The sequence below is a fragment of the Canis lupus genome, chromosome 12, assembly GCF_003254725.2.
Source record: "Canis lupus dingo isolate Sandy chromosome 12, ASM325472v2, whole genome shotgun sequence".
Classification (NCBI taxonomy): Eukaryota; Metazoa; Chordata; class Mammalia; order Carnivora; family Canidae; genus Canis; species Canis lupus.
The window spans coordinates 64,882,645-64,896,379 of record NC_064254.1 but is presented as its reverse complement, the minus strand read 5'-3'; the positions used below and the strand labels follow the sequence as shown (position 1 = coordinate 64,896,379).

Sequence of the window (13,735 nt, the reverse complement as noted above, 5' to 3'; positions counted from 1 at the left end):
CTATCTGTCCTGCTCACTGTTCATGGTCTAATACTGCATTATAAATTAATCATAATCTATAACTTGGATATTTCTATCCAGAAAAAATAAAATAATAGTAATAGTCATGACAATGATTATAATAATAATAGTGAACATTAATTGAGCAGAGCACTGACTATATGGCTAGCACTAGGCTAACGGACTAACATAAAGTATCTCACTTGCTCCTCATTATAGTCTTATGTATTAGTTAGCTATTGCTGCAAAAATGCTTTGTAACAGGCCACCCCAAAACCTAGTAACCTTTAGCAACAGGGATTTATTATCTTTCTCATCAGTCTGCTTGGGTGATCCAGGCTTAACTCTGTTGCACGGCTCTGCTTCAGGCTATGGACAGGGGAGACTTGGCTCCAGGGCATGTGTTAGGTTCAGATTTGCTCCATATGCCTCTTGTCATTCTGGAAAGAACAGCTAGCTGAGGCATGTTCTTCTCATGGTGATGGGAGGAGTACAAGATGGGAAGTGAAAATACATGATGCCAGGTTTGGAACTGGTACACTGTCCCCATACCCCATGACCCATGACCAACATTAATAGGGAGGTAAAAATACTCTACCCCAGGAGAGATGGGAGTGAACATTTCTGAATTATAATCAAATAGAATAAGGTAGGTATATAGGTATTTTACACCCATTTACAGACAAATAAATCAAAGTACAGAAAAGTTAAGTGACTTACCCAAAGCCATACACCTAGGAAATCATGAAGCCAAATATGAATCCAGCCTAATTCCAGAGCCTAGAATCTTAACTATCACTCTGTATAGTTTTGCAAAACCAGACTCCAGAAAGTATTACAAAGGGAGATATAGAAGCAGTGGTAATTTTACAATAATAAATGGGACCTGAGGAAAAGAAGTATGTAAGATCAAAGACTGTGACTATTTTGAGATCCTAATCAATAAAGATGATTTTCTCATTAGCTTTCATAGCTGCAGGAGGTTATATTATAGAAATCCATGCCTGTGGGTTTGTTTATTTTTAGATCCCCCACCATATAAATATGTTAAAATTTTATCTATTTAAATACTACCTTTGTTACTTATTTCCTACCCACCTCCTTTGAAAGGGAAATCTCATTTATTCTGATAATTCTGAGTAACCTATAAAGTAATTATAGAGAATCTCCTTGTAAAGACACTTTGGCATATTAATGGCAGTCATGCTAAATCAACATTTAAAAAAATAAAGTCCAATAAAAACGTTATTTTTTTTTAAAGATTTTGTTTATTTGAGTGAGAGAGAGAGAGAGTGCACAAGTAGGGGGGAGAGGTAGAGGCAGAGGGAGAAGCAGAATCCCGACTAAGCCGGGAACCCCATGTGGGACTCCACCCCAGGACCCTGAGATCATGACCTGAGCCAAAGGCAGACCCTTAACTGACTGAGCCACCCAGGCGCCCCAATAAAAGCATTAGTTTAAGCTTTAAGACACTCAAATATGCTGGGTAGAAAGAAAACCACTGAGGCATGATTATAAAACGTGAGAACTGAGGTACATTATCACAAACAAATTCCTTGGAAAAATTTGTTAGGAAGAGAAGAGAGAGTCTGGTGAGATGAGAAGCAAAAGGGAGTTCTACACCCAGGGAACTTCAAAGATTGAAATGTTGACTAGTTCATGCAGCTTTAGTGCCTTGCAATGTCCACAGTTTTTGAACTCCGCATGCTTCCTATAAAACACGTACTTGAAAATGATAATCTTTCTTCTTTCTACAGTAGCAAAAGAATCTAATGTCATGAAATAGGTCCCTAGGTCAGTATTAAAAGTAAAACCCAAACCTATTGTGAGGGCTCCATTTCTTACTCTAGATTTCTCTACTCTGTTATAATGATTTCACTCAAATTGCAGCTGTGGTCATTCATTTCCTTCTAGAAGAAGTATAAAGCTAAAACATCTTCCAAAATCTAAAATCAAACACTTACAACTTAAGCAATGCATTTCACCTTGATTGGATCTTGATTTAGGCATATCAACTATATAAAAACATTTTTGAGACAATTTGAATATTAAGAATTTTGGAAATTTTGTTAGGCGCAATTGCATTATAGTTACTTTTTTAAAAATGGAAAATTTTATTTCTTATAAACAAATTTGGAAATATTTACAGGCAAAATAATATGATATCTGAGATTTGCTTCAAAATACTTTGGCTTTATTGGGAAGGGAAGTACAAAATGTTGGTAATTTCCAAAACTGGATAATATGTACATAGAAGCTCACTATCTTATTTTTTTTCTACTTTTGTGTGAAGTTTAAACACTATAATAAAAAAGCAAAAAGAAAATAAAATACTCATTTAAAAACACCACAAAAAGATGACTATAATAAAGTCTAACTCAGGGCACCTGAGTGGCTCAGTCCATTCAGTGTCTGCCTTCAGCTCAGGTCATGATCTCAAGGTTCTGGGATGGAGCTCCGTATGGGGTTCCCTGCTCAGTGGGGAGTCAGCTTCTCCCTCTACCCCATCCCCACTGGTGCTCTCTCACAAAAATAAATAAGTAAAAATCTAAAAAAAAAAAAAAAAAACTCTTGGTAATGAAGCAAAGGCTGGTTTACCTCCTCTGAGGAAGGAGAAGGAGGTGACACCACCTCTGTTTTCAGGGAGTTTGCAATTTAAGAAAAGTCGAACTCAGAAGATGTCTTCAGGGACACCTGGGTGGCTCAGTGGTTGAGTGTCTGACTTTGGCTCAGGTTGTGATCCCTGGGTCCTGGGATCGAGTCCCATGTCAGGCTTCCTGCAAGGAGCCTACTTCTCTGTGTGTCTCTCATTAATAAATAAATAAAATCTTTAAAAAAAAAAGATGTCTTCAACGGTGAATCAATTTTTAAAATAAAATAAGTTCTAAGCCATATAATTCAGAATGTCCTTAAAACTGCATCACCACAGTATACACAAATAACAGAGCATTTCAATTGTCTTTTGTATATATATACATGCTTACCCTAAGTAGGCAAATTGTACAATTTGTTCTAGAATTAAAAACAGTTGTTCTCCTAGAAATAAAAAGAGTAAAAGCACTTTATATCTGTATTTTTTTAAGTGATTTGAAGTTATGAGGACCTACAGTTTCATCGTGGAGAATGATGGGAGGTCGTGTTGTAAGCTTACTATGTGCCAGGTGCTGATATAAGTATGTTTATGAACTCATGCTATTATTAAAAATTACCCATTGAAGGTGCCTGGGTGGCTCAGTGGTTGAATGTCTGCCTTGGGCTCAGGTTGTGATCCCAGGATTGAGTCCCACATCGGGCTCTCTGCAGGGAGCCCGCTTCTCCCTCTGCCTCTCTGTGTGTAGCTCATGAATAAATAAATAAAATCTTTAAAAATAAAAAAGTTACCCAATGATATAGGTATTATTGTTCTTTCCATGTGACACATAAGAAAACCACAGTACTGAGACTAAATTACATAATTTGCCCAATGTTGTACTACTGGTTTATAGTAAAGTTGGGATATGAATTCACGGTGTCTGGTTCCTGTGTCTGATCACTTAAACAAGGAGTTTTGTCACTCTCCATGGAAAAAGTCTTGTAGATTTGTTCTTTGTTTAGACTTCTGAGACTGCGACTCTTTTATTCTTAGAAAAATACAGGGATTGACTCCTTTTATTTTGTCATGCACTTCAAACCTATTACTCGCAATGTAGTCATACCAGCCCTATAATATTCAAACATATTTATTACAGATGCTAGTGGCACGATTTCAAAGAACAGAAAACATCACCGCAAGCTCTTCTGATTGATTTAAACCAGGATTAATTTTGAGAAACCGCTCTGACACTATAGTAGTTGACAATGACATCTCTCTTAATTGGGTGTCAGCTTCTGGGAAATGACCTTACATGATTTTTCTTAATTACCTGATCTTCTCAGATGGTCTTTTGTAAATTCTTTTCAGCCCAGCAAGTTGATGTCCCTGCTTCTATATTGCCAAGGTTAATAATGGAAGCCTCTCTTGCTCTCTCTTTTTCAATCTCTTTCTGTTCAGACCCATTGTCTTTATTTGGCAAAAGTTGATTCATCTATGGGCTACATCAAAATAGCCTTAGAATCTGGTGACTTTAATTTGGGGGACTTTTAATGGTTATTTCTAGAAAGGAATTGCTGTGAGTCTACAAAGGGCTTTAAACTCACTTATTTTACTGAATTGGTCATTGAATTTATGAAAAGAATGACTTGATTGAATTTTATCAGTAAATTTGTGAAGTGATTTCTCTGAATTAACTGACCATGCTGATTTAATTGTTCACCCTTAGGTACATCCATCTCTGAATGAAATATTTTCCTTTTTTAAAAAATAAATATTTTATTTATTTATTCATGAGAGACACAGAGAGAGAGAGAGAGAGAGAGAGAGAGAGAAAGAGGCAGAGACACAGGCAGAGGGAGAAGCAGTCTCCATGCAGGGAGCCCGATGTGGGACTCGATTCCGGGTCTCCAAGATAACGCCCTGGGCTGAAGGCAGGTGCTAAACCGCTGATCCACCCGGGCTGCCCAATATTTTCCAATTTTAGGGAAAAAACCTATATCTTAAGACAGAGGAAACATTTTCAGATAGTTTAAGATATTTATTACAATAGGACAGCAGTTACTGACAAAATGCTTTACCAACTCTATAGTCTGAGGTTGTCAATCTTTATACATATAATAAATGCAGTGTGTCCTGACTCCCTTTTACCTGATGTTATCTGTTTATGCATTATATGCAACAAAATGAGGGGTTTTCTATACATACAATTCTTTTTTTAAAGATTTTATTTATTTATTCATGAGAAACAGAAAGGCAGAGACACAGGCAGAGGGAGAAGCAGGCTCCTCACAGGGACCCTGATGTGGAACTCCATCCCAGGACCCCGGGATCATGCCCTGCACTGAAAGCAGATGCCCAACCACTGAGCCACCCAGGCGTCCCATCTATACATATAATTCTGTCAGAATTTCTCTAACCCTAGGGAATGAAGTCTGACCTATGAATTTCTTCTAGAGAAGGAAAGAAGAAAGAAAGAAAGAAAGAAAGAAAGAAAGAAAGAAAGAAAGAAAGAAAGGAAGAGAAAGAAAGAAAAGAAAGAAAAAGAAAGAAAGAAAGAGAAGAAAGAAAGAAAGAAAGAAAGAAAGAAAGAAAGAAAGAAAGAAAGAAAGAGAGAGAAGGGGAGTAAAAGAGACAGAACTAACACAAAATAATAGGAAAAGACTAGACTATAATTTTTCTAGAGTAGTAATTCTCAACCCTGGCTGCACATTAGAATCCCCCAAGGAGTATTTGAAAAATACTGATGCCTGGTCCTTAAGCCCAGAGATTTTGATTGGTTGTGGTGATTTTTCGTCATCATAAGAAATGCTTAAATAGCAATGGAGAGCTAGCTCAACTTGTAGTCATGGAGATATTCTTTAGCCTGGGCTTCTTGAATTTATGACAAACCAAATACAACTCAAATAACTTCTGAATTTGAGTGTGATGGTAGAGTGACCATGGGAATAAAGAATAAAGTAGTACATCCATTCATTATTCATTCAACTGACCGACAAATATTTATGTGGTGTCTATTCTTCAGCAGACACTACTAAGAATGCAGATGCAGTGGCAAACAAAACAATTAAAGAACAACAGGGCCCTCCCTGAAATCTTCCTATGGACCTCAAGTTTCAATCTATGTCAATGCCAAGATCAATCACGTTGGTTGAATGAGAGACCAAGAGAATGAAATGATCATAAGGATCAGATTAGTCTACTAGTTAATTTCATTCATGGAATAAAAAGATTTTGATGCTTAACTGGACCCAAAAGACCATCTATTTTTGTTAACAGATTAATACTTTTAATCTCGTAAAGGTTAATGACTAGCCTATGACCATACAGTTATTCAGGACAGAGCTGCAGAACCCAGATTGTTAACCTTTTATAATGCCATCTATGTTCAAGTAAAAACCTTCTTAGCTGATTTTTTTTTTTTTTTGGTCATTCCAAGTTCTTTTTTTTTTTTTTTTTTAATTTATTTATGATAGTCACAGAGAGAGAGAGAGAGAGGCAGAGACACAGGCAGAGGGAGAAGCAGGCTCCATGCACTGGGAGCCTGATGTGGGATTTGATCCCGGGTCTCCAGGATCGCGCCCTGGGCCAAAGGCAGGCGCCAAACCGCTGCGCCACCCAGGGATCCCCATTCCAAGTTCTTAAAAGAAAATAGTCTCCTGGAAAGAGCCTTTGTAATAGAAAAAGACCAAGTTCTTCCCCTGTTGAGCTAATCCTAGTGTGAAATTAACTAGCACCCTTGCTAGTCAATTCCACATTGCTGCCCTATAGAGAGAGAAACTAGGAAAAAAGGAGAGTAGGTCTTGGTCTATTTCCTCCCTAACTGCAGTTGTTCTAAGGTCAAACACTTGGAACATTAAAAGGAGATAGCAAGAAAGGGCTATTGTGTACACAGGGAGTGGGGATCTAAAAAGGGAAGAAGTAAAAAATTAAACCCCAAAGAAAAATTACAATGAAGTATTGTAGTCATATATACTTTCCCACATCATCTTTGAGGACTCATCTGTAAGAGGGAAAGGGCATTCAGTAGTCTTCATAGTGAAGAGGGGAATGCAGATCCATACTGTAATGAGATTCTATTTTATACCTGTTGTTGGAAATTTTAACAAGGCTAACAATATCAAGTGTTGAGAGCATGTGATCAACAAGATCTCTCATAAACAGCTAGTAGAAATGTGAATTGATAAAGCCACCTTAGGAAGCTATTTGACATTAACTATTGAAGTGGAATATTCATGTACCCTACAACCCAGTCATTCCAATGCTATATATAAAACTCTCGACATATAAACCTGGAGGCATTTGTAAAACCTCTTCATGACAACATTGCTATAATAGAAAAAAAATCTGGAAGCAATCCAAATGTCTATTGACAGGAGAGTGGATGAAGTGTGGATATATTCACTCAATGGATATTATAGCAGTCAAAATAAATAAACTGCCACTATATACACTGAATGGGTGAATCTCAATAAAATAATGTTGAGCAAAGAAAAGAGGTCACAGGAAATTACATTTAGCATGGAATCTCTTTTCAAGATAAAAAAATAACAAAAATACATAAATACTTTCAAGATATGCATATATTAACTTATTTTTATAAAAACCATGATAAATAGAGATAATAGATAAATAGAGAATGATAAATACAAGATTCCAGATCAAGATAACTTTGGGTTGAGAAAGGAGAACAGGATGGAGAAGTCCACACTGACAATTCTAGTTCCTGTGTTGGTGATCGCTCCCTGTATGTGTTGTGTCACATAAAGATCGTCAGATCATTGTGTTAGTTATTCATTACAGTATAACCAATTATCCCATAGCTTAGCAAATTAATAACATTTGTTATTTTACAAAGTTTTGAGGGTCAGGAATCTATGCACATCCTAGTTGGGCGGTTTTGGCTCAGGGTCTCCCATGAGGTTATAATCAAGCTATGAGTCAGGGCTACAGTATCTGAAGGAGCTGGAGGACCCACTTCCAAGATAGCTCATGCACATGGTTGTTGGCACGAGGCTCAGTTCTTCATCACATGGGCCTCTCCATAGAACTATTCATGGCATGGCTTCTCTCAGAGCAAGTAATGTGTGTGGGGTGGGGGTGAGGGGGATAAAGAGGTAAAGAGGAATGGAGGGAGAGAGCATGAGCAAGAGAGAGCCCAAGCTGCAACGTCTTTTATAAAACTAGTATCAGAAGTGACACACCATCACTTCTTCCAAATGCTATCGATCACACAGATCAACCGTAAGACAATGTGGAACGGGACAACACCAAGAGTAGGGATCACTGAGCACCATCTGGAGGCTGTTTACCACCACAATAGAATAAAAAAGCACAATGTATGGACCATTGATAAAAGTGGGTCAAGAAGCAATTACCTGCACTTGAGGTTAGAAAATAAATGAATAAATAAGTAAGTGCATTCAATTCTGAAGATAATAGGACATGGGAAGGAGTGAGTTTGAGCTTTCTTACCTCCACGGCTTTCCAGCTTCATGACTTCACGGAAGTCATTTGATTTGCTTTCATTTTTAAAAAAGAATGAAGATATTTACTTGCCTCTTTAAAAGTATTTTATTTTTTAAAAGATATTATGTTTTTATGAGAGAGAGAGAGAAGAGAGAGAGAGAGAGAGGCAGAGACATAGGCAGAGGCAGAAGCAGGCTCCAAGCAGGGAGCCCAACGTGGGACTCAATCCCAGGTCTCCAGGATCATGCCCTGGGCTGAAGGCGGCGCTAAACCGCTGAGCTACCGGGGCTGCCCTAAAAGTATTTTATTATGAAAATATTCAAACATATACAAAATAGAATAGTGTAATGAATGCCATATACTCATTATCCAGAATCAACAATTTTGTAGATTTCAGCATACTTGCTTTATCTGTTTTTTTTTTCCCTCCAGAAGTGTCTTAGAGAAAATTCCTGACATTGTATTGTTTTCTCTATATATACTTTAGTATGCTTTACTTAAAAATACAGAAAATCTCTAATAGACACACACATAAGATTAAGGATTCCTTTGTGATGTCTAATATACCAAAACTATAATTCAAATTTCCTTAATTGCCTCCTAATTTACTTCTCACAGTTGGTTTATTAGAATCAAGATCCAAATAACACTTGGTTTGTGAGCCTCTCAAAATCTCAATCTACAGGAGTCCTTTTCCAAGGACTCCAAGGATCCCCCAAGGGGATCTCATCTTATCCCCTTGTCTTGTTGAAGAAACCCAGTCAAGTCAGCTGGATTAGTCTGTTTCCTTGTGAAGTTCTTTTAAGAACTTCCATTCCTTTCTATATTTCCAGAAAATCGGAAGTTAGACCTACCAGCTTTATGAGATTTAGATTCAACTATTTTGGCAAAAATATTTCCTAGGTGGTGCTGTGTACTTCACAATGCACCTCATCAGAAGGCACAGCTGTGTGGACCCCCCATGCCTAGTGTTGCTGAGATCAGTTAGTGGTTGCAAGTGATGTCTCCGCTGCTCTTCTGCTCTTTCCCATCAGCCTCTCATCTTTTGATAATTGTTGCCTGACTTGATTATTCCATGAGGAATCACAATATGGTGATTTCTTATTTCTATCTTTTCTTTCTCTTTTATTAGATGGAATTATTAGGAAGAGCCTTCCCTCATCAACTTGGACTGTCTATTAGAAGTGACTTGTTCCCTGTTTCACGTCCTCTCAGCCTGCCTCTCGCTAGAGCCATTACTGAAGTAACCTGCTTCCTGTAGGGGTAACCCGACAGCATTTCTCCACATATGCACTGCGCACATGTCACATTCTGCTCCCTGAGGTCCTCTGACTCCATGAGGGTGGGATATGTGCCTGGCACTCTCATGGCAGCTTAGAAGTGTAAGGGGATTAATGCCCCAAAGGGGAAATTTGGACCAACAGGAGCTGGGAGCTGGTCAACAACGGCTCCTCTCTTGCATCAAGCTGACAATTATGAAGTATATTCTATGTGGCAACTCAAAAAGCCCCAGCAGGCACAGGGCTTCACTGCCCATAGTGATGACTAACTCAGAGACACCCCCGTATTAGATCTCCTCTGGTTCACAATCCCTAGTCATCAACTGCTGCTTCCTGAGATCACAATCCAAAATAAACTACCTAAAAGTAAGCCCTTGTCTCAGGCTCAGTTTTCAAGGGGGTAAGCCAGACTAAGACACCACTAAATATGCTTCCTACAGGATGGCAGGATAAATGTTCAATTCTTTCATGATATTGGAAATATTCAGAGTATTGTCCTTGTTATGTCTCATAATGAGCTCAAGGATTTACACATCATCAGTGAATTTCAATCACTTGTAATTCTTACTCTGTTTTGATGTTCAGATTGTCCCTTTTTCAGCTACTGGGACCTCCTCTATGCTGATCCCTTGGTTCCTTTGCCCTGACCCATTAGACTTTGGACTATAGATTCCCTGATTTCTGGCACAACAGGGTGTCCCAGGCTCATCATGTACATTTCTTGTCCCAGACCTGAAATCTGAAATCTGCCATGCCTCTAAAGGACTCATTCCTTTTTTTTTTTTTTTTTTTTTGGTGTTGTTGTTGCTGTTATTGTTTTAAAGCTAACCCATGTTCTGGAGCTCATGTTACATCAGTGTAAAGATGCTCTTCACTCTTTTTCAGAATTACACAGTGTGTTTCACTATATGGATCTACTCCAGTTTACTTAACCACTTCCCTACTTGTGGTTGTTTGGTTTATTTCTAATCTTTTGCAATTACAAATAATATTGCAATAAATAACCTTGTGCATACATTTTGTATTTTGGAAAGAGTTCCTAGAATTGGGATTTCTGGGTCAAAGTATAAATGCATATGTAATTTTCCTAGGGATTATCAAATTTCCTTCCATAGATGCTATGAACTATTTTACAATCTCACTGGTGATATGTGCTGTCCCTGTTCTCCACAGTCTGCAGCCTAGTAAGATGGTCAAACTCTTGGGTTGTTGATAATCTCATTACTTGCCTCCTTTTGTCATTCTCCCCCAAAATGTGCCAAAGTGCTTTTCGACTGCTTTTGGCGGAATTGTCTTAGCATAAACAATGGGTGATTGTGTTGAGGATGGTAGAAAAAGGATGGCTGCCGTGTCCCTCTCTATTTCTACTCACCTAACCATGGAAATGCCAAAGCCCAAAGCATACATCATTCTTGTTAAGACCTTGTACTTCCAAAGGCTGGTTTAGGTTTCCAGCCAAAGAAAAGGACATTAAATATAATTTTACTTGTTTCTTTCCTTTAAAGATTTTTATTTATTCATTTAAGAGAGAGAGAGAGAAAGCAGAAGCAGGGGGAGAGGCAGAGGGAGATACAGACTCCCCACTGAGCAGGGAGTACTGTGTGGGACTCAATCCCAGGATCATGACCTAAGCCCGAGGTAGATGCTTAACCATCTGAGTCATCCAGGCATCCCCTAACTTCACTTGTTTCTAAGGTCAGCAGAATGCAGAGAGGACAGTAAATGAAATCTACTGGTACTTTACCAATGTCAGGATCCTGAGAAAAGTGGAGGAGGAACAATGACTATATTTTGTCAGCTTGCTATCTCCCAAACACCCCCAAATCCAAGGAGATGGAGAAGTCCCTGTGTATGGCTGAAAGTTTCCAGATTGTGAAGTCACCACTTTAACTCGTAGGGGTACTCATACCCAGGACCTCTTCTTTTGCTAACTTTGTGGGAGTCCATGCCATCAATAATACTTGTTTCTTGTTCATTTGTTTTGGTTTTGTTTGTTTTCAGCATTTCCCATTTCCCTATATTCCCATGGGTGATTTTGCTCCCAGGAGATACTTGGCACTGTCCTGAGACACACTGGCTTGTCACAACCTGGACAGGGGTACTGCTGGCTTATAGTGAGCAGAAGTCAGGGATGATGCTAAACATCCTACCACACACAGGATAGCCCTCCCTCCAAAACAAAGACTTCCATGCCCTCAAATGTCAGTAGAACCAAGGTTGAGAACCCCTGCTATATTCTTTCTTTGTGCACATATTCACAGACATCTGCAAAATGACTATTACCAGTGGCAGAAGAATGACGGAGTCACAGATACTTTCTCTCCCTGCTCCTCCAAAAGTCACAATCAACTCAGAAATCTCTGTAGTCAGAAAGACTCCAAGGAGTTATATATTTATCTGGAAGATTAAAGAATAAATACCATTTTAACCTTCTAAAAACTGATTATCATTAGGTATAATGCAACCTTTTAACTGTAAGTATAAAGGAAAGTGCTGATTATTTAAAGTAAAATGGGACCAAAGTCCCATGAATAATCAAAAACTTGGTTAATAGAGTATGACCAGAGAATAATGCATTTGGCTTCTGTGGAGAAATTAAAGTACATGCTGTGAATTGGTATTAAGAAAATTGCATGGAAAGTTGGTCTTAAGGTTCCATGATTTTGAAGAAACAGCCTCAGGTGCACAATCTATCACATTCAGTCTTTATCTCTCTTCATTTTTTCATGACTTCTTTCACCTTGGATAACCCAGAAGCTCAGGCCTTGGAACTTTTTGAAATAGTAAGGTATCTCACTCTCCACGTTTATTTTCATCTAGAACAGAGCTGAATTTTATTGCCAGGAGTTTGTTATCTCTTCCACAGGAATTATTTTCAACTTCAGCTTGCCTTACTTATTTTGTGGGCAAAGACTGCGTTTAACACTTACAACAAGCATAATTCATCTAAAATGTACCCCTGAAAAGTTATGCCTAAACTGAATTTTTGGAAATAAAATCGCATTTTTTAAAATCACAAGGAAAATTTGCCATTCAAAGGGAGTCTGAGACTAAAACATTTGTAGAGAAAAGCATCTTTCTTTAAAGTGAATAATTACTCTTTAATTCGCCCTTTTTTGAAGTCTGAATTTTTATATGTAGCCAGCCAGAGTCTAGCCCAGTATTGTGTATGATACTAATTTTAAAAATATCAATCATAAATTTGAAAGCATTTTAGGGGCGCCTGGGAGGCTCCGCGGTTGAGCCTCTCTGCCTTTGACTCAGGTTGTGACCCCAGCCGGGGTCCTGGGATCGAGTCCTGCGTCTGGCTCCCTGCATGGAGCCTGCCTCTCCCTCTGCCTGGGTCTCTGCCTCTCTCTGTGTGTCTCTCATGAATAAATACATAAAATCTTTCAAAAAAAAATTGAAAGTTGAAGCTATTTTTAAGAATGTAAAACTGGGTAACATATCCTTCATTATTAACACGGATTTATGTATTTATTCAAGAGCCCAAGCAAGGGACAGGGACGGCAGATGGAGAGGGAGAAGCGGACTCCACGCTCAGTGGGGAGCCGGGGGCTGGGCTGGATCCCGGGATTCCCCGAACACCACCTGACCCACTGAGGCACCAGGCACCCCTAACAAGGGTTGTTGTTGTTTTTTTTTAATACTTCTTTTGGGTGATGCGACAAGGGGCAGGATACTAGACATACCTGAAAAAAGAAAAGGCAGCATCACTTGAATGATAACCACATCGCCTGCAATGAAGAGCAGAGTGGTTGTAGCTGGTTACTTAGCATAAAGCGGTGGTTCTGGGGCGGCCCGGGGGGCTCAGGAGTTTAGTGCAGCCTGTGACCCAGGGCGTGACCCCGGAGACCCGGGATCCAGTCCTGCGTTGGGCTCCCTGCATGGAGCCTGCTTCTCCCTCTCCCTCTGCCTGTGTCTCTGCCCCTCTCTCTGGATCTCTCATGAATAAATAAATAAAATCTTAAAAAAAAAAAAATCAAAAAGCTGTGGTTCCGAGCATGGGATTCAGGAACCAGATAGCCTGGGGGTAACATGCCTGTCTGGTGTGGCCTTTGCCAATCTATACGACGTGGACGTGCCTCGGTCTCCTCACACCAGACCAGGTTGAAATACTCTTTAACGGGAGTGGTTTTGAGGATGCAAAAGGGCTACGAAATGAGCTGCTGTCGGTGAAAAGCACTAGTTTTTGAATCCTGGGTGGCAAACCGCGCGTGTCCTTGCAAAGAAAAAAGAGAGAGGGGGGGGGGGGCCGGGCGCGGGGCCTCCCTGCGCCCTGGCGGGGGCCCGAGGACCGGCAGGTGCTAGACAAAGGTCGATCGAGGGCATTCCTTGGGGGGAAAAGGGCCCTTTCTGCGGGGCCACGCCACCTGTCGTCTGGTTGGGGACTGAGGGCCCCGCGCCCAGACGTGGC

The 13,735-nt window shown here is 39.6% G+C and overlaps 1 protein-coding gene and 1 long non-coding RNA gene across 2 annotated transcripts in view; one reads left to right on the top strand and one right to left on the bottom strand.

Annotated features, from left to right (window-relative positions):
- The window catches only part of LOC125752268 (uncharacterized), a 25,826-nt gene extending 16,138 nt beyond the window's left edge, over nt 1-9,688 (top strand). The window contains exon 3 of the mRNA XM_049092440.1: nt 9,171-9,688. Coding sequence (XP_048948397.1) covers nt 9,171-9,299 — 129 coding nt within the window. The 3' untranslated portion in view covers nt 9,300-9,688. The remainder of the gene's footprint in view (nt 1-9,170) is intronic.
- LOC125752269 (uncharacterized) overlaps nt 1-13,735 on the bottom strand; it is a 20,647-nt gene extending 6,912 nt beyond the window's left edge. The window contains exons 1-2 of the long non-coding RNA XR_007401343.1: nt 13,011-13,735; nt 11,602-11,715 (exon numbers count right to left, since the gene is read on the bottom strand). This is a non-coding gene — a long non-coding RNA (uncharacterized LOC125752269). The remainder of the gene's footprint in view (nt 1-11,601; nt 11,716-13,010) is intronic.